Source organism: Schistocerca serialis, chromosome 4 (genome assembly GCF_023864345.2).
Source record: "Schistocerca serialis cubense isolate TAMUIC-IGC-003099 chromosome 4, iqSchSeri2.2, whole genome shotgun sequence".
NCBI classification, from domain to species: Eukaryota; Metazoa; Arthropoda; class Insecta; order Orthoptera; family Acrididae; genus Schistocerca; species Schistocerca serialis.
This window is the reverse complement of record NC_064641.1, coordinates 458,068,910-458,096,887: the sequence shown is the minus strand read 5'-3', so window position 1 is coordinate 458,096,887 and position 27,978 is coordinate 458,068,910. Positions and strand designations below refer to the sequence as shown.

The following is a 27,978-nucleotide window of genomic DNA, read 5'->3' as shown; positions in this document are numbered from 1 at the left end:
TGGATTTTGTTTAAATGCTGCTTGGAATCCGGCTCTGTCTCTCATCAGAAAACAGAGGGACAGAATTAGTACTACCTCATCTGTTGATTGATAGTAACTATCGATATTTCTGATGTTGGTTATATTTGCTTGTGTTGACACTTGTTCTGTGTGTGGTGTCTTCCTTGTTTCTCCTCTGTGAACCGAGGTATTAAATTTCCTTGCACATTTCCTCTTCCTTGCATTTGTGCCTTGAGAATGGCAGGGTGTGCTCCCGTCGAAATATCGGCTGTGTTCGACGACGCCACCCGGCAGCAAACCCATAAGTTATTTGAACATTCGATTCGCCGGGAAAAGTTAAGGTCTCACAACTTTGCTTTCAATTAAAGTCCAGGTGGCAGCATTATTGTAAAAACCTTTTCTCTATAATAATCAGCATTCTTGTCAAAATATGTTTTGTGAAGCTAATTTATTTAGATCATATATTTTGTTCCCGTAGAAATGACGATTCAATATGTTTGCCATTAACGGCCGTGTAGAAAGTTGGAATTGGATATTTTAGCGGGTGAGACGATCGTGAGCCAGTCGTGCGTTATGGTTAAATATTTTCTGTTATTTTACCATGAACCTGCAGTCACTCAAAAGTTCAATTATAATGATTCAATTATAATGGTTTTAATACGTCAATATTGAGAATTCAAATAACTTACGCGTTCAAATACCACCAAGCAATGACGAGAGATAATATTGCAAATTGGCCCAGTTAAAATCCATAAATGCACTAGTATTAAAAGTGAACTAAAGTAGCTGTTTCAATTTGACATTTATTTTCAGTTCCACTGCTTTTGAAGTGTGCCTACTTGACGTGACAATTTCTAAAGATGACTGTTTTACGTAAATTTTCGTTTTTCTTAGTCACAAAATTTAAATGTATATATGAAGGATGAAGCGTTTAATGAAAATTTGTGAATAGGCTAAGATTTGAACCGAGGTCTTCTGCTCAATAGGCAATAGGAATACAAAGTGTCCTGAGGCGTGAATGGGAATGTGGATTGAGAAGAGGGGCGTTTTAGGATAGTCTGTGCAGTAGCGCAAAACCACTATGCCAGGGTGGTGCATTTCGAATTCTGGCCTTAGCACAAATTTTCATTCAACGCTTCACTCTGAAGAGATACATAAAAAATATCTGCGACTTGAAAAGATCGTTGAAACCATAAACTTTCATTTGTTTAAGGCACTTATGCCTGGTTTTAGGCAGGATCCCCCATTTCGTTCGATGCTGTGGTGCTATTCCAGTACAGTTGGAAAGTCTCTGCAACCCTGTTGGAGTTAAGGGGTAATACGAAGTGGGATAAGGCGTGAATAGGAATTACGAGTGAGGAGGGAGGCGTGTTAGGATAGTCCTTGCTGCTGTGCAGAGACAGTGTGCCAGGGTGGCAAAGTGGTTAGCACATCTGCCTAGTGATTGGGAGACCCGGATTCGAATCCCGCCCCTGGTATAAATTTTCATTCTACGTTTCAGTCTGCTGCATTCATTATATATATCTGAGACTTGAAAAAGTATCTGGCACCATGTAGTTTCATTTGAGCAAACCATTAAGACCAGTTTCAAGGTCAGTATTAAATTTAGGCGATAGATACGCTGCGATATATCTGTGTCGCTTTGAAGAGTGGTGCAGTATTCAATACAGGTTGCTTGTTCTGCCACAACAAGGTGTAACTTCATCAGGTTGCCCTCCATGTGGTGGGTGCACGCAACGACTGTGGTTATATTGGGTTAGATAGAGCAGCAATCAGTCGTAGAATTAAGTTGCTTTAATATGACGTTTATACTCACAACGCAGATCAGATTTCGACCAGTGTAACGTCATTATCAAATGGTTCAAATGGCTCTGAGCACTATGGGACTTAACATCTATGGTCATCAGTCCCCTATACTTAGAACTACTTAAACCTAACTAACCTAAGGACAGCACACAACACCCAGCCATCACGAGGCAGAGAAAATCCCTGACCCCGCCGGGAATCGAACCCGGGAACCCGGGCGTGGGAAGCGAGAACGCTACCGCACGACCACGAGATGCGGGCAACGTCATTATCAATGCTAAAACAAATACAAGAGTATATATTACAATGTGATTTACAAAAGTTATCACATCGTTGTCTTTTAATGTTAACATTGCATACCAGTGCGGAATTGTAGCAGTTGTTCGTGCTCAAGTGAATGCTTACACAGTTCAGCCATTACTGTCGTAAAATTGTGTGTTGGTTTCACAGTACACATCGGTTTTGCGTATGGCGCCCTCTATGACTGCGCCTGAAGTTTACAGTTTTGACGACATTTTTGGTAATATTTATGTTGTATAGTAACTAAGTAGTAACATGAAATTATTATGAGTAAAACTATGTAATATTCTTACTTTTTCTCATGTCTGTAATGTGCTAGATGTTTAAAATTACTATAGCACATAACAGTTACAGTTTACGCCTCATGGGCTAAAATTAATTATAAAACTGATATGGGTACGTAAAGTACGTTATAGGAAGTATTGCATATTTTGTCGTGTTGGGACCTGTCTAAACTTAATTAGTTGTTACTTGACAGAAGATATAACGTGAACTTTATTTACAAAATGCACTTTGTTGGCCGAGAAATAAGAACAATATGATAAAGCGTAATCTTTTGAACACTTATTTTGAAAAATGACCGTTTTACGTATTAATTGTTGCTAATAGTTACCCTCATGAGTTTGTGTGTTATTCTAATGCAATAAGTTATGTAAATATAGTGTTATGAAAGTGGTACTCGTTTAGATCTTATGCAAGTGGTTGCTACATAATGGCGTGAGGTTGGGTGAGGTATGTTCTATCTCACCGTCTATGGCCGTCCCATCGCCCTCACTCCCACCCTTAAGTACCTTGGCGTCACCCTCGACCGTCGCCTCTCCTGGACTCCCCATCTCCGTACAATCCAAGCCAAGGCACGTTCGCGACTCCGTCTCCTCAAGCTCCTTTCCGGCCGTACGTGGGGTCTGGACCCTTCCACAATCCTCCACACCTATAAATCCCTCATCCGCCCTATCCTTTATTATGCCCATCCAGCCTGGATCTCCGTCCCCCCTACCTTTTATAAATCCCTCCAAATCCTTGAACGCCATGCTCTCCGCCTCGCCTATCGCATCCGTCTCCCCTCCCCCACGCGGATCCTGTATGATCTCATCCCCTTCCCCCACCTCCTCCTTTTCCTTGAAAGGATACGGATCCTGTACACCTCCCGTAAACTTGATCCTCCTCACCCGCTCATATCCCCAATCCTCTCCCATCCCCGCCCACTGCCGCGCCTGTATTCCCACGTCCCGCCCGGTCTCCATCTCTCCACCCTCCTTACTCTCTCCCAAGGTGGCTTCCGCCAGCTCCCCCTCCCTGATGATGTCCTCCTCCCTTCCATCTACCCCTCCTATCAACTTTGACCCTGCCCCACCACCCACTTCCGGTGTCCTTTCCTTTAGGCACCCTCCCTCCCTCCCTTCTCTTCCCTTCCCTCCCCTTCTCTTTCCTTTTCCCCCGTCCCCTCCCTCCACCACTCTTCCCCCTGGGCTTCCCCTCCCCCTTCCTCCCTCCCCCCTTTCTCCCCTGCCCGTGGCATCTCTGCTCTCCCCTCTCCCCCTCCCACTCCCCTTGCTCCTCCACCTCTCTTGGCAGGTCCCCGGACTCGCACACGCATAGTGAACATTCGCGCGCCGGAGATCATCGCCATCAGTGTCTAGTGTGTGTGCTTTGTTTTGTGTTTCGTGCAGTTACAACTCAACTGTTCACATGTGCCGTCGCAGTTCTCCGTGTTTTGTGCGCCGTGTCAACGAGTGTTAGTGTTTTTTTCGTCCAACGTGAACGGCTTCTTGTTTTTTGTTTTTTGTAACTACTTTCTTTGCCCGCCATTTTTTGTATTTTCTGTGTCACCTATCTCATATTATTGTACCCCATAAGGCTGAAGAGCGGCGTATTAAGCTGCTGGCAGCCCGCCTTGTATGAGGTGCTGAAAATTACAATAAAGGAAAAAAAAAAAGAAAAAGGTGAGGTATGTAATGTTAACATTAAAAGACAACGATGTGATGGACTTATAACTTTTGTGAATCACATTGAAATATACACTCTTGTATTTGTTTTAGCATTGATAATGACCTGAGATAGGTAAAAATCTGTTCCGTGTTGTGACTATAAATGTCATATTAAAGCAACTTAATTCTATTCCCCCTCCCCCTTTTGCTTTTCCTCACCTTCCCCCTTTTTTTATCTTCCCCTCATCTGTCCAGTTTCCCCCACGTGCTCTAGGCTGTGGTATGTCATATTTTAGCGCAGTGTTCCAGCGAATGTTCAGTGTTGTTTTATTTTTTCCCGTGTTGCGAACAGAAACCATGCTGCCACTGGGTGTGAATTTTATGTCGTTTGCGAACAGAAACCAGACTGTCGCCGTGGTTTTTCTTTTTTTTTTAAATTGTCTGTCTATTATTTTATGCTTCGTATGTATTTATATTAGCATCATCATCCCTTTGTTCTATGTTTTAAGTTCCACGATATTGTTTCGCCATGTTACCCTTTAAGTCTTCGATTTTATCGCCTTTTTTAAAATATTTATTACCTTCACCTTTTTAAAACAAAGTCTGTAGGTTGAAGAGCGGCATACTAAGCTGCTGCCAGCCCGCCCCCTTCGGGGGGGAATCGAAATTAAATAAAGAAAAAAAACTTAATTCCACGACTGATTGCTGCTCTATTTAACCCAATGTGTAACTTACTTTTTGAGGTCCCACCGTGTTACAGGTTGCCTGTTTTAGGCACCTCTCCCTGTATTGCTCGGAGGTGTTCACTAGGAAACAGATACGTATGCGTTGCCACATAGCAGAGACGATTTGTCCCATCAGAGGTTTTGACAGCCTGCGGTCCAGCACCTGTGATTGGCCGGCCGCTTCCACTTCCGGCGGCTGCGGCCCGCGATCCTCGCCGGCGGCACAGCACACAGGGCACGGCGCGCTGCTGCCGCAGCCCCCGCCCCCTCCGTTTCGCAAGGCGTCGCTTTCCCGCGGGACGCCCGTCGCTGCCCGCCGGCCGCCTATTTAACGCCAGCCGCCGGCCGGCCGCCGCAGTTCGCAGCGCGCGCCCTCACACGCAGACCCACGACCGCCCCCGGGATGCTGCGCCACGCCACCTCCACGGCTGCCGCCTCGGCGCTAATGTTCTTCTGGGTCCTCGCAGTTTCCGACGGTAAGCGAGCGCCTCACTCACTACCGTATGAATAAAGATGCTGCTTCTTGACTCTCACAGAGATGTAGCTTTTCCGCTTACCTCTAGTAAGGGCTTCAGTGGGAGTTCTCTTGTTTGCCATACTCTTTCTAGACCATGACAAACTTTTTCGTTGGTTGGTTGATTTGTGGGAGGGGACTAAACAGCGTGGTCATCGGTCCCATCGGCTTAGGGGAGGATGGAAAAGGAAGTCGGCCGTGCCCTTTCAAAGGAACCATCCCGGTGTTTGCCTGAAGCGATTTAGGGAACTCACGGCATACCCAAATCAGGATGGCCGGAAGCGGGTTTGAACCGTCCTCCTCCCGAATGCAAGTCCAGTGTGCTTACCGCTGCGCCACCACGCTTGGAATAAATTTCTTGAATGAAGTCAGTTCGCCACAATGACTCTTACTGTTAGTGCTGAACCACCCTATTTCGACGGCGAGCTGAATAGTTATGCCTCCGAATTTTTTGTGTCAAAACCCTGACAGCTTTTTAAATAAAACGAACGTTTTTAACATTTTACATCTTCATTCTTCATGTCTAAATATTTATCATCCTAGCGACGAACACATTTCTGCCTACGAGAGACCAGTTTGTTTATACCGTCACTGTAGGATGTTTAACATTATTGACGGAGCCACAGACTCACCTCAGCTTGCACCGCATCCTCACTGTCCAAGCGAAATCCTCGAAGGTGTTCTTAAGTTTTGGAAATGGATGAATATGACATGGGGCTAACTCGATGATTGTATGGAGCATGATCAGTTACAGTGGAACACAAGGCGTCGGATTGTTGCAGATGTCGCAGCGTTCGTGTGTGGTCTGGCATTGCTATGCTGCAGGAGAGGTTGCTTCATGTGTGGATGAACTCTTCACATTCGAAACTCAATTACAGTACGTTGTTTATCACACACCGGCATAGTTAAGTTACACATCGATATTTTATACGCTGCAGTTCGGAGTCTTCTGTCCCCACAGCGTGGCAAATATGTAGACATGAATGCTAAAGACGTAGAATGTTAATAACGTTTGTTTTATTTAAAAAACCTGAATAACAATTCCGAGGCACTACTTTTCAGCACGACCTCCTATTTTATGTTGTTAACTAGTACGTTGTTTCGGCTGTGTAACCATTCTAAACTATCTGCAAGACGTATGAAGGATAGCAAAATAAAAAAAATTATAAAAATTTTAAATACTTTTTATAAAACATTTTCTATATATTATCTCAATCGAATTTAACATTAAAATTTTTTACAAAGTAATGACCAGTTTCCGTAGCTTAACTACTATCTTCAGATCAGACGTAGTACACTCCTGGAAATGGAAAAAAGAACACATTGACACCGGTGTGTCAGACCCACCATACTTGCTCCGGACACTGCGAGAGGGCTGTACAAGCAATGATCACACGCACGGCACAGCGGACACACCAGGAACCGCGGTGTTGGCCGTCGAATGGCGCTAGCTGCGCAGCATTTGTGCACCGCCGCCGTCAGTGTCAGCCAGTTTGCCGTGGCATACGGAGCTCCATCGCAGTCTTTAACACTGGTAGCATGCCGCGACAGCGTGGACGTGAACCGTATGTGCAGTTGACGGACTTTGAGCGAGGGCGTATAGTGGGCATGCGGGAGGCCGGGTGGACGTACCGCCGAATTGCTCAACACGTGGGGCGTGAGGTCTCCACAGTACATCGATGTTGTCGCCAGTGGTCGGCGGAAGGTGCACGTGCCCGTCGACCTGGGACCGGACCGCAGCGACGCACGGATGCACGCCAAGACCGTAGGATCCTACGCAGTGCCGTAGGGGACCGCACCGCCACTTCCCAGCAAATTAGGGACACTGTTGCTCCTGGGGTATCGGCGAGGACCATTTGCAACCGTCTCCATGAAGCTGGGCTACGGTCCCGCATACCTTTAGGCCGTCTTCCGCTCACGCCCCAACATCGTGCAGCCCGCCTCCAGTGGTGTCGCGACAGGCGTGAATGGAGGGACGAATGGAGACGTGTCGTCTTCAGCGATGAGAGTCGCTTCTGCCTTGGTGCCAATGATGGTCGTATGCGTGTTTGGCGCCGTGCAGGTGAGCGCCACAATCAGGACTGCATACGACCGAGGCAAACAGGGCCAACACCCGGCATCATGATGTGGGGAGCGATCTCCTACACTGACCGTACACCACTGGTGATCGTCGAGGGGACACTGAATAGTGCACGGTACATCCAAACCGTCATCGAACCCATCGTTCTACCATTCCTAGACCGGCAAGGGAACTTGCTGTTCCAACAGGACAATGCACGTCCGCATGTATCCCGTGCCACCCAACGTGCTCTAGAAGGTGTAAGTCAACTACCCTGGCCAGCAAGATCTCCGGATCTGTCCCCCATTGAGCATGTTTGGGACTGGATGATGCGTCGTCTCACGCGGTCTGCACGTCCAGCACGAACGCTGGTCCAACTGAGGCGCCAGGTGGAAATGGCATGGCAAGCCGTTCCACAGGACTACATCCAGCATCTCTACGATCGTCTCCATGGGAGAATAGCAGCCTGCATTGCTGCGAAAGGTGGATATACACTGTACTAGTGCCGACATTGTGCATGCTCTGTTGCCTGTGTCTATGTGCCTGTGGTTCTGTCAGTGTGATCATGTGATGTATCTGACCCCAGGAATGTGTCAATAAAGTTTCCCCTTCCTGGGACAATGAATTCACGGTGTTCTTATTTCAATTTCCAGGAGTGTATTATAAATGCAACTAGCAGTGTAAAACACCGTTGTGTCGTAAAAACTTTTATGTTCATCCACGCTATCAGTGACAGCAATTGAAGCATAGAGCCTGTGCATCGTTCTAAAAACCTTTTATGCAGTGAAGCGTCTATGCAATTATTCCTTTGAATTACAGTGCGGCTTACACAGCAAATCTCTATTTGCAGCTACTGATTGTAGCGTAAGTAATTACATAAGCGTTTCGATATACACATTTTTGTTTCAGCTGCTGTCACAGATAGCGTGGCTGTAGTAATAGATTTTAATCTGGCGGTTTTAAAATGAGATTGTCCTGGGTGATGCAACAGTGTTGTACATTGCTACTGTATTTATAACACTACGTGTGACCTGAAGATTGTAGCTACGATACTGAAACTGATAATCAGTTTGTAAAAATGTTTAATGTTAAATACGATTGAGACAACCTATAGCACGAAAACTGCGAAAACATTCGCATGCCAAAATTTTTGTTGAAGAAAGCGGAATGACGACTGAGGCAGCTGGTTCCCCTCTTTTCTCTTAGTCTTTTAAGGAGTTACATATTCTCTCTTCTTTTAGCTCCAACATGAGCATTTTTCCACTGTTTCCCTTCTTTTTCCTGTTACACAGGGTGTGCTGCTTGTATGAAACGAATTCTATGGGTCAATATAGTTTTTACGATTTATTTACGTACTTCGACCTATTTATATACTTTGACACATATAAACTATAAATATGAGGTCCACACAAAATCGTTTCCTTTACATTTTAGTTCTGCGTTCTTTCCTCATAGTTTACACTTCACTGAAAACTCCCAGCTTAAGATTTGTGTCCTACAAGACTAAAAGCTTTACTAGAAATATTTCAGTAGGCATACAGTGCCCATTAAAAGAGACGGCGCGTTACGAAGTTCTATTGGTGAAAAAATGGTGACTAAGGACATAGTTTGCGATGACCCTAGAACCCCTGTCATATGTTCACTACGTCAGCTAAAACTACATTTGTTCCTCGGACCGAGTACCATGTGCAAATTTTACGTGCGGAAGTACGGTCACTTTGAACTTCTGGATCTCGATAACGGATAATGATACAAAAAAAATTTTCAAAGTCCTCGAAGAATATTGTTTTAAGTAGATATGGTAAAAATTTCGACAATTTGCCGTGAATAGAAATTATAGAAGTGGCTGTCCCCACTACTGGTAATTTTCGTACCCAAAACTCATGGTTTTTCAGATTTTCTAAAATGGGAAAATGGCTATTCTAGTTAAAGTCTAAAGAACGTACAGTTACAGCTTGAGCCATTTGCTCAGTTTAGTTATATAATTATTTGGTTATTTAGATAACTGCGGCCCACGGTATGAAAACGTCTGTTTTCTTCGTAAGTACGGTAACTTTGAGCCTCTGGATCTCTGTAACGGATAACGATATCGAAAACAGTTTAGAAGTTCACCAGGAACATCAGCTTAAGAACAAATGGTAAATATTTCGACAATATCCTACGAATAACAATTATACAAATGGCCATTACCACAATTGGGCCGGCCGGAGTGGCCGAGCGTTTCTAGGCGCTACAGTCTGAAACCGCGCGGCCGCTACGGTCACAGGTTCGAATCCTGCCTCGGGCATGGATGTGTGTGATGTCCTTAGGTTAGTTAGGTTTAAGTAGTTCTAAGTTCTAGGGGACTGACGACCTCAGAAGTTAAGTCCCGTACTGCTCAGGACCATTTGAACCCACAATTGGTGCTTTTCGTACCCAAACAACATGGTTTTTCGGGGTTTTCTCAGGAACCACCCATGAGAAAATTGTGCTGTTAAAAGCCGCCGAAGGTCCACCCTAGACCACACCCACTGCAAAAGAACACCCGATTTGCTTATTTTCGTGTGATGGAGGAGGTGTTATGTTTAAATTTTGATCCTGTGCAGTAGGATAGCTACAATATGCCAATTCTTCCGATACGTAGAGAAATGGTCGCCAGGCCAGGGGCTGTTCTAAGCACTTGACCACTGTGATCAATAGGACCAGAGATATGCCTCCCTGAAAAATCACGTTATGTCGTGCGGCTTTTTGGAATATACAAGTACCGTGCACTGTTGTGCTCAGACCGATACAGCGTGAGCTGGAGCGTACGTAGTGTACCTAAACATTCTTTCTCTTCCTCAATTACTTTAGTAAAAAGGCTTGAGAATTTTTGACTCCCACGAGACGTTCGTGACAAACTATTTTGACTATGATTCTGCTGTCGTTGAAGCTATACTTTTTCATAGAAAGATTTCAAAAGCGGTGAGCCACGAGGGAATTACGTTGCCTACAAGAACGTATAGTACGAGCTTATTCCCAGCCACTTTCCATCCAGCGCCAACATTCTTTGATGACACCCTAATTATAGGCTCATCTCTCTTAGTTAACTAACCTTTTTCTTTTCCTTTTGTTCTACCAATAGTGAGTAACTTCTGCCTGGCACTCCACTGACAACGACGAAGAAGCCTAGAGAGATTCAGGCTTCCAGAGCTTGATAAGGACCAGAGAAATATTACACGCTCCAATCACATCGAAGGGACCACAGCCTATGTTCGACGCTAACGTGCAATAACCAGTCACAGATGGCAGGTGGCAGCACAAGCAGTGACAGATATAAGTAGCATGTCGGAGGTCGCGGAAAACAGTGCAGTCGTTGTCATAATGCGGAAACCGACCGATTTATCTGACATCCAAAAGGGAATGATCACTGGCTTTCCAAGGGTGGAAGTGTTTCTGAAACGGCTAAGTTTGTAAACAGTTCGCGTGCCGCCGTGGTTAAAGCCTGCATGGCAAAATGGCGCTATCGAAAATCGGCGCCGAGGCAACAGCGGTGCACTAATGGCCATAGATGACATTGATGAACGACAGTTGTGGAGTTGTGTACCAGCGAATGGACGTGCAGATGTTGAGCAACTGACCGCCCAGATGAACCAAGGACTACCAAAAGTGTCTTCTTAATGACCGTTCAGCGAACGTTACTGCGTACGGGCTTCGCAGCTGGCTCCTGGTTCATGTACCCACGTCACAGCTGTTCATGGGCGGTGAGGCTGGAATCTGCACGCCAATGGAGCAACTAGTCGTCCACTGAGTCGCGCTGGTTGCTTTTTCGGGTGAAGCACGTTTTCTGCCCCATCACACATTTGCCCGTTGGCACGCACGGCGTGAAGCAAACCACCCTGCAACAATCATCGAAAGGGCCAACGTGGGAGGGTGCAATGTTTCCGTGACATTCTCTGGGTGATCTCGTCATTCTGGAAGGGACAATGGGTCAACATAAGTATGCATCTATACTTGGGGACCACATCCAACTCTACATGCATTTGTTTTTTCTCAGCACGTTGGCATCTACCATTAGGACAGTCCAACAGGTCACACAGCTCGCAGTGCACATCCGTGCCTCGAAGAGATTCAGGAGCAGTTTGCAGTACTCCCTGGTCACCAAACTCCACAGTTTCAATCCAGTCAAGAATCTGTTGGACCGCTTCGATCGGACTGTTCGTTCCATGGACCTTCAATGGAAAAACTTAGTAAAGATGGCCACAGCACTGGAGACGGCATGTCACCGCATCCCTGTCGGCACCTTCCAGAACCTCACTGATTCTCTATCTGCACGGGTCTCAGCGGTCCGCCCTTCAAAAGGCTATTATTGAGGAAATTTAGAAATCTGTGGTAAGTTCCTATGGGACCAAACTGCTGAGGTCATCGGTCCCAAGATTATCGAGGCTTTTAACAGGTGGTCACACTAGTGTGACTGAACAGGTTGGAACCCACAGCTGGATCAGATCGCTGCCCCATCTGCTGAGTAGGTCCGCCCCATTACAAATTTAATGAAGTAAGGAAAACCCCACTCTCTAAAATTAATCTTCTTGTAAACATTTTACAATATTTTAGTGGGACATCAGTTAGTTACGCCGATAGCTTTGTACAAGACGATTCTCTCAAATGCTCCTCATTTTCTTCAAGACATGCGTTCCTAATGAATGTTCAAAAAAAAGATGTACGAATGTGTGTGAACTCTTATGGGACTTAACTGCTAAGGTCATCAGTCCCTAAGCTTACATACTACTTAACCTAAATTATCCTAAGGACAAACACATACACCCATGCCCGAGGGAGGACTCGAACCTCCTAATCAATGTTACGTATACAATGCGTATCTGTAACCAGTTCTGAAGACCGTGGAGCAGACGGAACTTGATTTGTAGGAACTATTATTTGTGATTTCTATTACTAGGAACTATTATTTGTGATTACTTGACACAGGACGAATATGTCAAACGGTACAAAACGCTTCAGAGCTTAGTAGGTGTTCAGATGTTCCTACAAATACATGGGAGAAAAACTCGACGCTATAGATTACCAAATCGCGAGGGAATCCATGGATGTATGCAAACTGATGGAGCAAGCATGGATAAATTTATTCCCCTTTGCATTCCATTTCTATGCCTTTCAGGAGACCTGTTATGTGCAATTGAGAGAATATATGGACGGATAGGGCAAAAAGAAACACAATTTGTCAAAAACACGGTGCTTATTATCGCTCTTCTCTCGAGAGTCTCGATAGACAGAGGTCTTAGAATGGAGCAGTGCACACTGAATTACCTATTCTCTGCCAGCCGGATTGCAGGGCTTGTGATGCTACGATTCCGGCATGCGAAAGTTTAAGGGTATGCGTAGTAGATCTTCTAGAAGTGTGTCCATAGGATGAATGTTACATGTTTTTTTCAAAATTTATGTGTAGTTTCTGGTATTCTTCCTTATCTATTTGAAAGTAAGTTTTAGTCTCCTTTCCATTATTCGCTTTCTCCACAATTGTCATTATCTGACATATTAACTTAGATTTGTTCCCTGTGTGGTCATTTGGTGATATTTTGGCGGCATAATTAACATTCTACTTGTGTGTAACAGTTTGTATATGTGAAAGAGCGGTATTAGCAAGGTGACAGAACATTGCTCAGGGAGCAAGCGTGAATCAAGGGAAAAGTTGTAGAATACGTTTTATGTTAACTTTTAGCGTTTTAACTGACTCAGTTGAGAAACTTCATGCTTAATCTACACCATTAGCTCACAGGCGCTAAAGGCTTCTTAGTTAAATGTCCAAACACAAAACCACCATCACCATTTCAAATGTGCCAAAAATCCAGTAACGCTAGAAACTGAGTCTTTAATATACTGAAGCAAGTGCAAGGAAGTAAAGTCGTTGTCAGCTTGGATGCTGCTTTTAATATTGCTGTCTTTCACTGCTCGTAGTCAGTGCCTGTGTCATACTTGCAAACAAATTTGACCAGACAGCAGTTGGATATTAGCGTTGAATACCAAGCCCAGAACGACTAGCCAGTCCTTCACACATACCTATAGACAGAGGTTGAAGCCGTGTTAAGTACCAATAAAAATATAGGAAAACCTGAAGATTTCGATGAGTAACCTAGAAATATTACGCCAGAGGAAAAACTTAAAGAAATGTGTCTTTCTTTAATTACTCACTTGTTTGCACTAGTGTAACTATTTATGAAACATACATCTCTTGCGGCAATTCAGACCATGGGGTAGTGACTGCAAACAGCGGAACTACTTCGAATCTTCTGCCATAAATGTCGCTCTCGGTACCTGTAATGCCTAACAACGTTTTGCCAAGTTTAGCTAACTCGAATCGCTGTCACTTCACCAATAGCTCTACGTATTCAGCTATATTCATTCAAAAAATATTAAACAACTACTACTACTCAAAATTAGGCTTTTTTGTATTAATACAGATTATAAATAAACTAACCATACACTAAAGTCATTGAGACTTGATGAGCATTCACCCGTATTAACCTGTGTTAAAAGATACTATCATAAATCGAGAAACTAATGAAGGATAATTAGGAAGAAAAGAGTTTTATGTTACAACTTGTTGATAGGACGCGTCGTGATGCATAAAGTAGTATCTAATTTGGTAATGGAAAGAAATACCGTGAGAAAAATCGTAGAGAGATCAAGGCCTGATTACAGTAAACAGAGTCAAGAGGACACAGGTTGCGTTAGTAATGAAATGAAGAATGAAGTGCTGCATCAAATCAGTCTTTCCAGTCTTCGAGTTGAAGATCACAGTGGCAACACAGTGGCACAACTTTGGTAATCAGATTCGGTGTACTTTATTTTTCTCCAGTTTCTCCTGTTATTTCAGTTTATCATTACTTGCACTATCGTAATTACTCGCACTGTACCAGGTCTTTTTTTAAGGAAGTAATCATCTGCAAACCTTTTTCGTTCTTCTACATCTCGGTAAGTCAAAGCTTTCTCGTGGAACCGTAAGGAACATAGTTCCAGCACCTCGAAGTTAACCACTTTACACATCTGGTTTAATTTTTTTTTCCAAACAAGACGGTAGCAAGACGTATTTCTTACTGTCTCATCTTAATGCAGTTATTAATGTTCTTGTCAATTAAATGCAAATCATAGTTCAGTGCGCTTAGTAAGTTTATTGCTTTTGATTTGGAATGAATATTCTCTGCTGAGTGACATAAATCAAATCTTTAGAGATGCACTGAGGCATTTTTTTTCTCATTACTTTAGAGGTGCTTACAGACTTCCTAAAACTATGAGATACAAACGCCGGAAGCATTATATAACGGATTTCTCCCAGGAAGCGCCTTGTTTGCACAACGTGCCGAACAGAACATGACTGTGAATTGAGATACGATCTGGAGGCATCGCGTGGAAGCAGCGTTCGCGTCGCCAGGAACCCCAAAGTTCTTAATGAGTTTACGTGCGTGTGGGTCCTTGAGAGACAGCGGCGCTGTAACGACTGGCCGATACCATCCTCCGCGCGGCCGCCTTCCGGCTCCTGAACTTCAGCTGTTGGCAGCCACATTCCTCAACCTCAGCGCTCCTGATGCATGCAGAACCTCTGGTCTGACAATGGTCTGGTTCTATCCTTTCTTGATGGCGCTTTCTTGTATAAAATATCCAGACTGATTTCACTATGCGTATTATATTCACCCTTTTCTCTAGTATTTATCAAGTTCGCCCTCTTTCCCTGGAAACCGACCCTGGACGTTACCCGCCATGGTTTTTATATCTGATATTAGTAATTAAAAGCTAACGGATATTATGTATTATGAACAAGACACCGTTTGCAACTCATCTGACTTGAGTGAAATGGAATATGCGTGAAATTAAAAGAATGATGAAAATAAATTTAAATACAGACACATCCATCGTTGTATAAGCAACGATTGATCGTGAATTGGACAAGTAGCAGTCAGTCAATAAGACAAATATTAGCATAAGAGTCTGCCATAAACTCACGAACAGATTGGTCCAAAATGGAGGGATAATACGACGGAGACGTAAAATAACAGACCTTAGAATATTTTGTACAAGTTAACCGTAGCTCGTGGTTTTAAATATGTCATCGAGGATTTGCGTCCTTCCTATGGGGCAGTGATTCCAAGAGAATACCGATATATGGCATACACAAATCGTTACATAATCTTGGATCGTTGAAGAGAATCACAACATCTAGCACACAACAAAGGGAAATTTCAAAAATTTCAAGATAAAGTAAATGGTGTTTAGCTTTGTCACAACCAGAATAATTCACTTTCGGTTAATAGAGTGTTTCGGACAATATTCTAGTAGATTCCATCAGAAATACTATTTCATTTTCGGGAAAACGGCTATATAATGCACAGTTACCTGCCAAATTACGTACATGAAGGAATTTCTACAAAAGCTGAATACCGTCGGCTTTTAAAATTTTAGTTTCCAGTGGATTTTCATTCGACAGTGTCGTCGCTTCTTCAAACAGTTTACTGTTTTAGTCGTAAGACTATTATGTAAAAAGATACTTGATACATCTGTAAAAGTTTATATACCAACAAAATTTCCAAACTGATACTGCCAATTTGAAACCAAGGAACAGATCAGCGACCAACCAAACGACGTTATACAGGGGATGGACGAAAATTTGGAAACACGAAAAACACAACACATTACCACGGACTATTCGGTGTAAGAAAACCGTTGGGATTGAATATAGCTTCCAGTCGTTTCGGACTAGATAAATATAGGTCCTATAGGGATTTCAAAGGATCTTGTACCATTCTTACTGTAAAATAGAGGCGAGTTTAGGTGACGATGGTGGAGGTGAATAGCGATCACGTACTCTTCTTTCCACAGTAGACCACAAATACTCAATAATATTGAGATGGGGTGACTTTGATGGCAAGGGGAGATGCGACAGTTCATCGTTATGCTCACGAAACCAGTCCTAGGTCATACGAGATGTGTGCGTAGCGTCTCTGTCGTCTTGGAACACAGCGTCACCAATGGGGGACAAATGTTGTACCACGTGGTGGACCTGACCAGCTAAAATAGTCACATAATCCTTGGCAGTAATTGCGACCTTTCAGAGTAAACATGGGACCCATAGAATATCACCAAAAGGCTGTCCCAGTCATCACAAAACCGCCGGCAAGTGTCACTCTTGGCAACAAGCAATCCGTACTCTAGGCTTTGGACAGCACAAGCAGGATACAAACTCAGCCAGAAGTTAGAAAATGTATGAAATATGTCTCGTCCGACCAAATGCCTTTTTCCCACTGCTCTGTAGCCCAGGTCTTGTGGCTTCGACACCACGTTTTTCTATTGCAGGCATTGGCATCAAAGATGAGTGGTTTTGGAATCCCAGCGCGCCCTACAGTTCCTTGCTTATGGAGCTCCCTTCGTGTTGTTTTGGTGCTGATTCGAGAGTGCGACAGTCAGTTCTGCAGTGACTTCTGCCGCTGAAGTCTTCTTATTTTTCATCACAATCCTGTTCAATGACTTCCGTCAAATTCACTCAACACAAACTTTCTCCATGTTATGACTTAGCAAGGGAAGCTTCGCTGCTTTCCTTATATGTGGAATAAATCTTCGATAAGTTGCCTCTTGAAACGCCAGACATTTCGCCTATCTTGGTTACGGAAGCACCAAACATGCGAGCACCAACAATTTTTACACGTTCGAATTCACTTAGCTTCGACATAACGCACATCTACACGGAACGCAGTTTTGACCACAACTGACACTTGCAACGTATTGAGGAAATCCGTTCGTGGTCAAATAAAACAGTGCAATCTGCAGATTTGGCTAGCTTCTACATTTATGTTCAAGTATGCATTTCTTGCGTGTTTTCATCTATTTCTCCAATATCTGTAAGTGGTGGTGACGATACATTTTTTGTAACCCCTTCGAAGCTTTAAACAATTGTGTGAATCATAAAATTATACTAAAGAAACTAAACCAATATAGCACTGAAGGCATTCACCTTGCATGGAAGGAATCGTATCAGTAGAAAACAGTGAACCAAATTAATAAATGATGACACAGGAATAAGGCTAAATTCCGCGTGTGGTAACATTAAATCTGGAGGTCCACAGGGCTCGGTGCTGTAGATACGCCTCTTCGTTACCCATATAAATAATTTACCAAAGACTTTACAAGTTTCAAAAACTGTGATATTTACTAATAACATTAATATAATGATAAAATGCCCAAATACTATACTAAATGCGACCAGTTTTACAACTTCGTCATTCGAAATAATTCAACACTTCACCATACAGAAGCTCACGTTATTCAGTTCCAAACAAAACAATATGACGTACAGGTACCAGAATGAGGCGTCTAGGTGGATAATAAGCTTAGGTGGAACCAGGCATATGGATAATTTAATCTAAAAGCCCAGTCCTACCTACTATTTGTTCACAACGCTCTGAATCTGAGCTCCCTAGCTCTGCATCGGCATAAATCAATAGAAGTCGGTCGACTTTGTCCCACTGATGTTTTGTGTCAATCCGCTGCCAACTGTGGCGATCGTACAATAAAGTATCCCAGTGTACCGTTTTTTTTTTGTTTTTTTGTTTTCTTTTTTTTTTTTTGTCATCGGTCTACTGACTGGTTTGATGCGGCCCGCCACGAATTCCTTTCCTGTGCTAACCTCTTCATCTCAGAGTAGCACTTGCAACCTACGTCCTCAATTATTTGCTTGACTATTCCAATCTCTGTCTTCCTCTACAGTTTTTGCCCTCTACAGCTCCCTCTGGTACCATGGAAGTCATTCCCTTATGTCTTAGCAGATGTCCTATCATCCTATTCCTTCTCCTTATCAGTGTTTTCCACATATTCCTTTCCTCTCCGATTCTGCGTAGAACCTCCTCATTCCTTACCTTATCAGTCCACCTAATTTTCAACATTCGTCTATAGCACCACATCTCAAATGCTTCGATTCTCTTCTGTTCCGGTTTTCCCACAGTGCATGTTTCACTACCATACAATGCTGTACTCCAGACGTACATCCTCAGAAATTTCTTCCTCAAATTAAGGCCGGTATTTGATATTAGTAGACTTCTCTTGGCCAGAAATGCCTTTTTTGCCATAGCCATTAGGAAATGAATGTCATGACGTCCGGAACCAAACAAGTAAGCACATGTGTAGTGGCATGACGGTATCGCGGCTTGTGCCCCCTCTCCCCCCCCCCCCCCCCCCCACCGCCTCACTGCCTCGTCCTCCTTGGCTACCAGGTGGGCGGAGCTTCCATCGTCCGATCCCTGCACCCTCCCCGTCCTAAGAATCCGTTCAGGACGCTGTCAACATACTCAGTTTTTCACTTGGTAATATTTCTCATTGTGTCGACTTGCAAATGGAATCGCTAGCATACTTGGCAAACTTCTATTCAAAACTGCCCTATGACATAATCTTCTGGGGCAGATCAGTTAAGGTCAAAAAATTATTTATGGTGTAGATCTGTGCTTACACGTACGTCCCAATACATACGCTCGATAACGCGACTTGCTTTTACTCTGCTGATCCTACAAACCGCAGTCGGTTTTTGATCTCCTGAAGTAACCTCCTAGTCAGCGTTCTGTCCTTGGCATCTTCTTCCCTTCCTCAATGTATATGAAGAAACTTGACCGCTAGTCTCCCCATCTTATTTTTGTTCTACCCATAGGTTTCGTCCTTTGCGTCTTGATCCCTCCTCACGTCCATAGACGTGACTGGCCCATCTTAGCCTCCTCATCTTGGGTTCCGCAACAAGATTTGGTTCATTATATGTTTCTTTGAGCTCCCTGTTCTTTCTTCTTCGCCATTCTCCTCCCTTAAAAATAGGTCCAAAGATCTTCCACAGGATTTTATTTTCAAAAGCCATTGTCTTTCTCTCTGTATGCTTATCTATTCTCCATAATTCCGCCCTGTATAGTAATACTGAGATGATTATAGCTTCACATGTCCTCCTCCTCTTGAAAAATATTTGAATGACGGAAATTCGTTGAATGAATATGACGCTCTGGATGCCGCTTTGATCTTCGTTTCTATTTCTTGTTTACCATGATTTCTGTTATTACTGCTCTCAGATATTTAAACTCTTCTGCTTCTCGAAACACGTCAATCTGCATGGATTCCAGTGTTTTGTCTTGTACCTTATTTCCAAGCACATGAATTTTTTTGTCGTCATTTACCTCTAATCCAACTTCCTCTGCTTCCTTGCAAGTATTTTCAGGTCATCTAGATTTTCAGCAGTTAATGTTACATCACCTGCAAAGGGCGGTACAATCGTTGTTATTTCGATGTTAATTCCTTCTTCTGCTTCGCTTGCTGCATCCAGTGCTTCTTTTATTATTATGTTGGAGTTGTGATAATCCATCCTCTTGCGTGAGTCACATTTCTATGCCAAAAGTCATGGAGTATTCTCCATCAATTTCACTATCCCTTTCGAGACTTCCAGGATAATATTCCTTGTTATTCCAAACTTCAACACTATTAGATTTGCACTACCATGGTCGCTCTTAAAATCATGACACAATCGCCATGAATTTGTTGTATTCCCAATATTTTGACATGGCTTCTTTCAGTGCAAATATATATGTGGTGGTTCGATTCTTTATAAAACACGCTTGTCCTCATGCTATTTGTAGTTAAAAATAAGACTGAATTTAGGATGTACTGTGCAGTTCAGAACAATAACAGAAGCAAAAATAAATTTTATATATCTCATGTAGATTTCACAACAGAGTATTTTATTCTGGTGCAAAAGGCTGTAACAGATCGCCAGAATAGTTAAGAACACAGAAAAATTTCGTATACTATTTTTTCAAAATATTTTTCCAGCTGAACATACTGTCTTCAACCACAAAAAAGTATCCCTGAGTTGTTAAGCAGACACTGGCCCGAGACAGATGTTATCCCTGGCGTATAAGCCACCAAAGTATAGTAATTGCGATGTCAGCTTGAAATGACAACTGCAATCAACAGATGTGCATTCGACCAGTTAGTTGAGAGCAGGCAGTGTTACGTCATGGACGTGCGGCCGTAGTGTGTCAGCGTTGTTATGTCACAAATCACAATGGAGCACCGAACTGAACATCTCTAAATCAAACGTCCAAGAGGTTCTTCGGAATACTTTGAAGAAGAGAACAGTGTGTGCAAAGTTTGTACCGCATACCTGGATCCCGACCAAACACAACGCATGGACGTCTGTCGCGACTTGATTGAAATGCAAGACGCAGACAATTCCTTTTTGAGTTTTCAATACGAGTCTAACACAATACGACAAAGTGTACAGTTTCACATGTGTGTGAGTTGAACGACATTCTAAAGGAGAACTTTCCTGGGAGAGACTACCTGAAGCAATAAAACACTATCCACTATCTTAACATTTCTCTATTTTCTTATTAATCCCATCTCTAAACTATTTGAATTGACTGGGTATGCATCAGACCGTATACGGGAGGTTCAAGGAATATTTTCCATCCTGTAACGAAATACATGTTTACTCGTTTACCGAAAATCAATTTACAGAAAAGCTTACATGCCGTTATAAACGAAGAACATGCTCGATCTCATTCTCTTTCTTTCTCTCCCCCCCTCCCCCCCCCCCCCCCCGTGTCTCTCTCCCTCGTGTGTGTGTGTGTGTGTGTGTGTGTGTGTGTGTGTGTGTGTGTGTGTGAATTTATGGGTATGTTTGGCATAAAAATACCACTGAGTCGGTATTTTCCATGGAGACACCTTAATCCTTTCCGTTTTTCTCATAACTGTTGCATCTGTGTCAACGCCCTTGCCGCAGCGGTAAAACCGGTTCCAATCAGATTATCCAAGTTGAGCACTGTCGGACTTGGCAGCACCTGGATGGCTAATCGTCCGGGTCTGCCGAGCGCTTTTGTAATAGGGATGCATTCAGCCCTTGTGAGGCCAATAGAGGAGCTACTGGATTGAGAAGTAGCAGTTACGGTCACGAAGACCGACAACGGTCGGGAGAGCAGTGCGCAGATCTCATGCCCTTCGGTATCCGCAGCCACTTACACCTCTCGGCAGAGCGTGAAACTTCGGCCAGTCAGTACCGTTGGGCCTTCCGAGGCCTGTCCGGACAAAGTTTGAGTTGCGTACGTCCTGCTATACGTGTAATTGATTCTTATGTTGACCACCTAAAACATAGCGATCAAGTGCTCAATAGAGTGTTGTGGCACAATACAGCAGTGATTCTGTGTGACATTGATTCGAGAAGTTCTTGGTAGGTTTCCGCAAATTTGTGGCTCCAGACGTCTATGCACAGGTCATGCAGTTACCATTGATAGCGTTCCAGATGATTTCCGTCAAGTTAACATAAGGCGAGTTTGGTGGCCAAGGCATCAACGTAAGTCCACTATGACGCTCCTCGGACCACTGCAACACGATTCTGGCCTTGTCATATGGGCAGTTACCCCGCTGGAAGATGTCGTTACCGTCGGGGAAGGCATCAAGCATGAAGCGAAGCAGCTAGTCCGCAATAATGTCCATCTAGTCCTTCGATTACGATGCCTCGTCCCATGGAAGTCTAGGTCAATGTCTACCACAGCATAACACGCTTCCACCGGTTTGCGTTCGTAGTGTGGCGCATATCCCGAGCAGCTATCTCCTGTACGACTGCGTATCTGGTATGACCATCAACGTAGTATAACAAGCAACGTCATTGATCGAATCAGGCGACACGTTTCCATTCATCCCCGATTAAGTCTCGATGATCCTGTGCCACTCCAGTCGTAATCGACGATGTCTTTGGGTCAATACGGGAACGCGTAGGGGTCGTCATGTTCAACAATATGCTTCGAAAACGTAGGAAATCACTTTTACCTGTGCTCTATCGTCAGATCTATTGTATATCGCTGCCTATCCTCTTTTAAAGAGTGAGCAGATCTCCGAACTCCACGTTCTGTTGACGAGACGTGGACTTAATGCATCTAGTTGCTGGCTTCATCATCCTTCATCGATTTTCCATAGATGCTCACTACAGTATCACTCGACAGCTGTTCAGCTACGCAGTTTTCAAGATGCTCGTTTTGAGGCGACGTGCCATAGCAAGGTGCACCTTGTCGAAGTCAACCATGTCAGAGGATTCTCCATTTGTGGCCAGTATCGTCGATAGAACAATTCCACATTCGTCTCTGCTGAGCTTATATAAACCTGTATACTTTACTATGTCATGTGGTCGCAACGCCACTATGTGGCGTTCGATCTTGCGCTGGGCTGGGGTTATAGAATACTGACTCACCAGTGTAAAATATATCTAATTTAATTTTGTCCAAATAATCGAAAACAAAACATCACTTTCTTATTTTCAGTACTGCAAAATTTTTGTGGATCACAGCATTCATTAATTAACGCCATAATGAATAAAATATAGGCTTAATTATATGGCAGTAAGCAAAACACGGGTCCGTCCTCCGGAGATGGTCATTTGGTGACACATTTTATTCAACTTAATGGCTGATAGCAGCCAGACTACTGGCAGATGTGACGCTCGCAACTATTATTTCGCTCGTGCAACGTTCTACTATGTATATGAAGCAAATCACTCAGGTTGCGTTCCATTTGACTCGTTACAATTTACTTTCCTGCCCGTCAGTACTGCAGACATTTATGAATAACAGGATGCATTGGCACGAGAATGTGAGTTATAAAATGCAGTTTTAATAATACGAGACTAAACAAAATACTACATTAAGTCGTTGTACCCCGTGTATGTAGAATAAGTGGATAGTTTCCATTGGAGGAAATCTAAAAGAAAATTTCATTTTGTACGAAGGGCTTCGAGTCGATGAAGTAATGTCAGTACCAGTTAATGAGAATGGTGATCAGCTTATTAACTGGAAACACTATCGTTTTACATAATTGAACGCACATGCTAAAGCGGGAGTCGGCCGTGCTACCTGCGCCTCATAAATCAACAACACTACCACTAGACTTCGGCGGTCTGAAGGGTTACTAGAGAGATGGTTATGCCCGGAGGTGAAATTGTTAGGATCCCCCAGGCTGTGGCTAAGCCATGTCTCCGCAATATCCTTTCTTTCAGGAGTGCTAGTTCTGCAAGGCTCGCAGGAGAGCTTCTGTAAAGTTTGGAAGCTAGGAGACGAGGTACTGGCAGAAGTAAAGCTGTGAGTACCGGGCGTGAGTCGTGCTTCGGTAGCTCAGTTGGTAGAGCACTTGCCCGCGAAAGGCAAAGGTCCCGAGTTCGAGTCTCGGTTGGGCACACAGTTTTAATCTGCCAGGAAGTTTCATGTTAGGATTTAGTTTGAGAATTCGTTGGGATAAATGTAAGGTCGGATGGACTGCAAGGAAAGCCGGATTCGTCAGCATACTGGACTAGCCATATAGGGATAGGTCTCGGGACGTCGGCTGTGCGTAGGAAATAAAACAATTTCTTTTGCTGATTTATGGTTCAAATGGCTCTGAGCACTATGGGACTTAACATCTGAGGTCATCAGTACCCTAGAACATAGAACTACTTAAATCTAACCAACCTAAGGGCATCACACACATCCATGCCCGAGGCAGGATTCGAACCTGCGACCGTAGCGGTCGCACGGTTCCAGACTAAAGCGCCTAGAAACGATCGCCACGTTGGCCGGCTGTTGATTTATTTTTGGCTTTGAGCAGCAAAGACCATACAGCCTACAGTAGTTATAAAAGTACCATGTTAACATAATTGAATTTTCAACACTTGAGCAAACAAAAGAGTTCGGCATACAAACGTAAGTTCTTAACATAAAGTAAAAACAATAAAAGACGAAGACCATACATCCAGCAGTAGTTACAACAGTACCATGTTAACATCACCGCCATTTTCACAAAAGAATAATAGTAAGAGTTCGAAGTATAAAGACAAGTTCGTAATATAAATTAAAGAAACAAAATTACTACCCAGGTTTCGAACCGGGCCGGTTCCCGTAGAGGAATGACATCCACAGTAGTTCATAATTTAAAGCTGGAAATGCCGTGATTTACAAAGATAAGTTGTTAATGCAAAGTAGAAACACAAAGAGACGTCCCAGGTTTCGAATCTGGATGATTCCATGGGAGTACAAGATCCACACAACTAATAGGTCAAAGCTGGATGCCGGCGTCTTTTCAATAGCCCACGGGCAAATAATATTTATTTGTATCATACCGGTGAAGTAAAGCTGTTAGACTTGCAGACGGGGGGTAGCACCTCGAAAACAATTTCTTGTATAGGACTACGACAATATGAAGTGGTTCAAATCCGTCACCGTCGTTTTGTCCTGATCTCAGTGTCCAGAAGCGATGGTTTTCAAACGGTGTAGGTTGGCGGGGTAAAAACAGCATCCCAGACGCATACTGATGGGACGTCACACGACGTCTACTACGCCGCACCGAGAAAAAACCATTGTCGATGAGAGACATTCGGTTGTAGGGGTGGCAGGTGGCCGCTCTTATCGTGCTGGGATACTTCACAGTTCCAGAACGTCGAGTTGAAATCTATTTAAGGGATCGGTGTTGGGTGGAACGGTCCTTCCGTAGTACTCCTCTCTTAGCGAGGCGACTAACAGTTGCTTTATGCACAATGCTATGATGATCTTTTATCTAAAGTAAGCGTAAGTCAGTTCCCAATGTCCGCGCGTCTGTTATGACCTCTAATTTTTTCGACTGTTTATCAAACGCCGTATTTTGTAGTTCCTGCAAGACACTTTGGGAGACCGTAAGGATCAATACGAGCCGCGTACCACTATAAATAGCTCTCTGATGGTCATATAAAAGAAACTGTGATGACAACTAAATATTGGAGCACGCTTGCAGATGGATGGATAATTTGGAAGTACATGTTGGTGTGTTGTTCTTATACACTGAAGAGCCAAAGAAACTGGTACACCTGTCTAATATCCGTGTAGGGCCCCCGCAACCTCGCAGAAGTGCCGCAACACGACGTGGCATGGACTAGACTAATGTCTGAAGTTGTGCTGGAGGAATGAGACCATGATTCCTGCAAGGCTGTCCATAAATCCGTAAGAGTATGAGGTGTTGGAAATCCCTTCTGAACAGCACGTTGCAAGGCATCCCAGATATGCTCAATAATGTTCATGTCTGAGGAGTTTGGTGGCCAGCGGAAGTGTTTAAACTCAGAAGTGTGTTCCTGGAGCCACTATGTAGCAATACTGGAAGCGTCGGGTGTCGCATTGTCCTGCTGGAATTGCCGAAGTCCGTCGGAATGCAAAATGGACATGAATGGAACCAGGGGATCACATAGGATGCTTAAGTACGTGCCACGTGTCTGAGTCGTATCAAGATGTGTCAGGGTGCCATATCACTCCAACTGCACACGCCCCACACCATTACAGTCTCTACAAGCCTGAACCGTCCCCTGCTGACATGCAAGGTCCGTGGATTCATGAGGTTTTCTCCATACCAGTACGCATTCATCCGCTCGATATAATTTGAAACGAGACTCGTCCGACCAGGCAACATGTTTCTAGTCATCAACAGTCCAATGTCGGTGTTGACGAACCTAGGCGAGGCGTAAAGCTTCTTGTCGTGCAGTCATCAAGGGCACATGAGTGGGCCTTCGGCTCCGCAAGCCCATATCGATGATGTTTCGTTGAATGGTTCGCACGCTGACACTTATTGATGGGGCAGCACTGAAATGTGCAGCAATTTGCGGAAGAGTTGCACTTCTGTCACGTTGAACGATTCTCTTCAGTTGTCGTTGGTACCGTTCTTGCAGGATCTTTTGCCGGTAGCAGCGATGTCAGAGATTTGATGTTTTACCGGATGCCTGATATTGACGGTACACTCGTGAAATGATCGTACGGGGAAATCCGCACTGCATCGCTACTTCGGAGATGTTGTGTCCCATCACTCCTGCTCCGACTATAACACTACGCTCAAACTCACTTAAGTCTTGATGATTTGCCACTATAGCAACACTAACCAATCTAACAAGTGCGCCAGACATTTTTTGTCTTATATAGGCGTTATATTTGAATATGCATGCCTATACCAGTTTCTTTGGCACTTCAGTGTATAAGATGGACGGTTAGTCAGAAAGGAAGCAATTAGGTGAATGTAACTGACTGGAAGCGCATGCCAGTGGAGTTTCAACAAGTGATCAGAACGCCAACACGGCTGTAGGCGTTTCCTAAGTGAACGAGTCAAGGGCCTGCTACGTCTTATTGGCCTTCATCGGTAAAACATGGTGTTCACGCCAGATTTCGGAATGATGCTTGGTTTGAGTTACGAAACACACCCCGGTATCTAGAAACGGTTTGTAACGTACGTAATCGAAAAAATTTATTTGGCCTTCATAATATCAGAGCAGCTTTCTTTTGATTAAGTAACGTGCCCCGCTACGCAGCCCACCAATTGGTGGTGTAGCAGACGAGGAAAACTGCAGCAGACGAAAGTGACCTGCCTTGCCCTTATTTCGGCGGCAAACCACGCCCGCTTGCGTGTTTGTCGGAGAACCTGGTCCGCAGAGAAAGTTAACGTCCGGGCACCTGCTACACGCAAGGCACGCAGCGCTCCACTCTGCCGTCGCCACTGGTCTGATGTCACCGGCCGGAGGCTCATCTTTGTTCACACTTTTCGTGTGGGCTGGAGCCTACATAAGCACTGGCTTCTCTCTGACTGATGTTAAGTCCGGAAGCAGAAATCTCTAGTGATCTTTGTCTCAACTGGAGCTACCGTTCTTGGATTGTGTCAGCCGAAGTTCCTCGCACTTGGTTTCTTACCTAACAAGAAGATGGCGGCCACGATGTATCACAAGAACACAAAAGCAAATACTTCTCGATTCCAACAAGAGCGTATTACATCTTATGTTTTAGGTTTTTGGACAAGCACAAGATCAATTGCTTCAAAACTAGTGTAAGAAACGATGACAGTTCTGCTACATTATTACAAAAGTCTTGTGTGACCCAGGCATGGAATGTCTGATCACATAAACGCTTATGCTTCACTTCAATTATCCTTTACTCGTACATTTTGTTATGCAAAATAATGGCACGAGATATAGGACTAATTTATAAATTAGACAATGTGTTAGCCAAACTCTTGAGTACGTGTAATTCGTAAAATCTCGTTTCGTAAGAAATGCAGACGCCTCTTAATCAAAGTAAGGAGGAGGAGGAGATTAGTGTTTAACGTCAACGAGGTTATTAGAGACGGAGCACAAGGTCGGATTAGGGAAAGGAATCAGGGGAAGGAAATGGGCCGTGCCCTTTGAAATGAACCATCCCGGGCATTTGTCTGAAGCGATTTAGGGAAATCGCTGAAAACCTAAATCTGGATGGCCGGATGCAGGTGTTAATTGTCGTGCTCCGAAATGCTAGTAAAGTGTGCGATCAAAGTAAGCATTGTTTGCTTTGGCATGCGAATGCTGATAATAAAAACTGAAATTAAGAAAATACTCAATAAGCATAAATAACATTAAAATGTGCGAGGGCAACGTACTTGAAATTCTAAAGCTAAATACAGTTTCACATACTTGGGATCTGACGTGATACTTTGCCTACCAGCATTTATACTGCCGTTTAAAGTCTTCGAGACACGTGCTGAAAATACGGCAAAGCGTTTCTCTCAACAGTGCAGCAAAAGTCGACTTTTCGGGAAGATTACCTACAATTCTGATTTGTACAAGTGGCCTATTTTGACAGCAGGGACATGTACGAGAAGACG

At 43.8% G+C, this 27,978-nt stretch overlaps 1 protein-coding gene across 1 annotated transcript in view; it reads left to right on the top strand.

Moving 5' to 3' along the window:
• Positions 1–4,857: 4,857 nt before the first annotated feature.
• Positions 4,858–27,978, top strand: part of LOC126474535 (protein yellow-like) — a 116,460-nt gene continuing 93,339 nt past the window's right edge. Inside the window, exon 1 of the mRNA XM_050102007.1 lies at positions 4,858–5,035. Coding sequence (XP_049957964.1) covers positions 4,858–5,035 — 178 coding nt within the window. The remainder of the gene's footprint in view (positions 5,036–27,978) is intronic.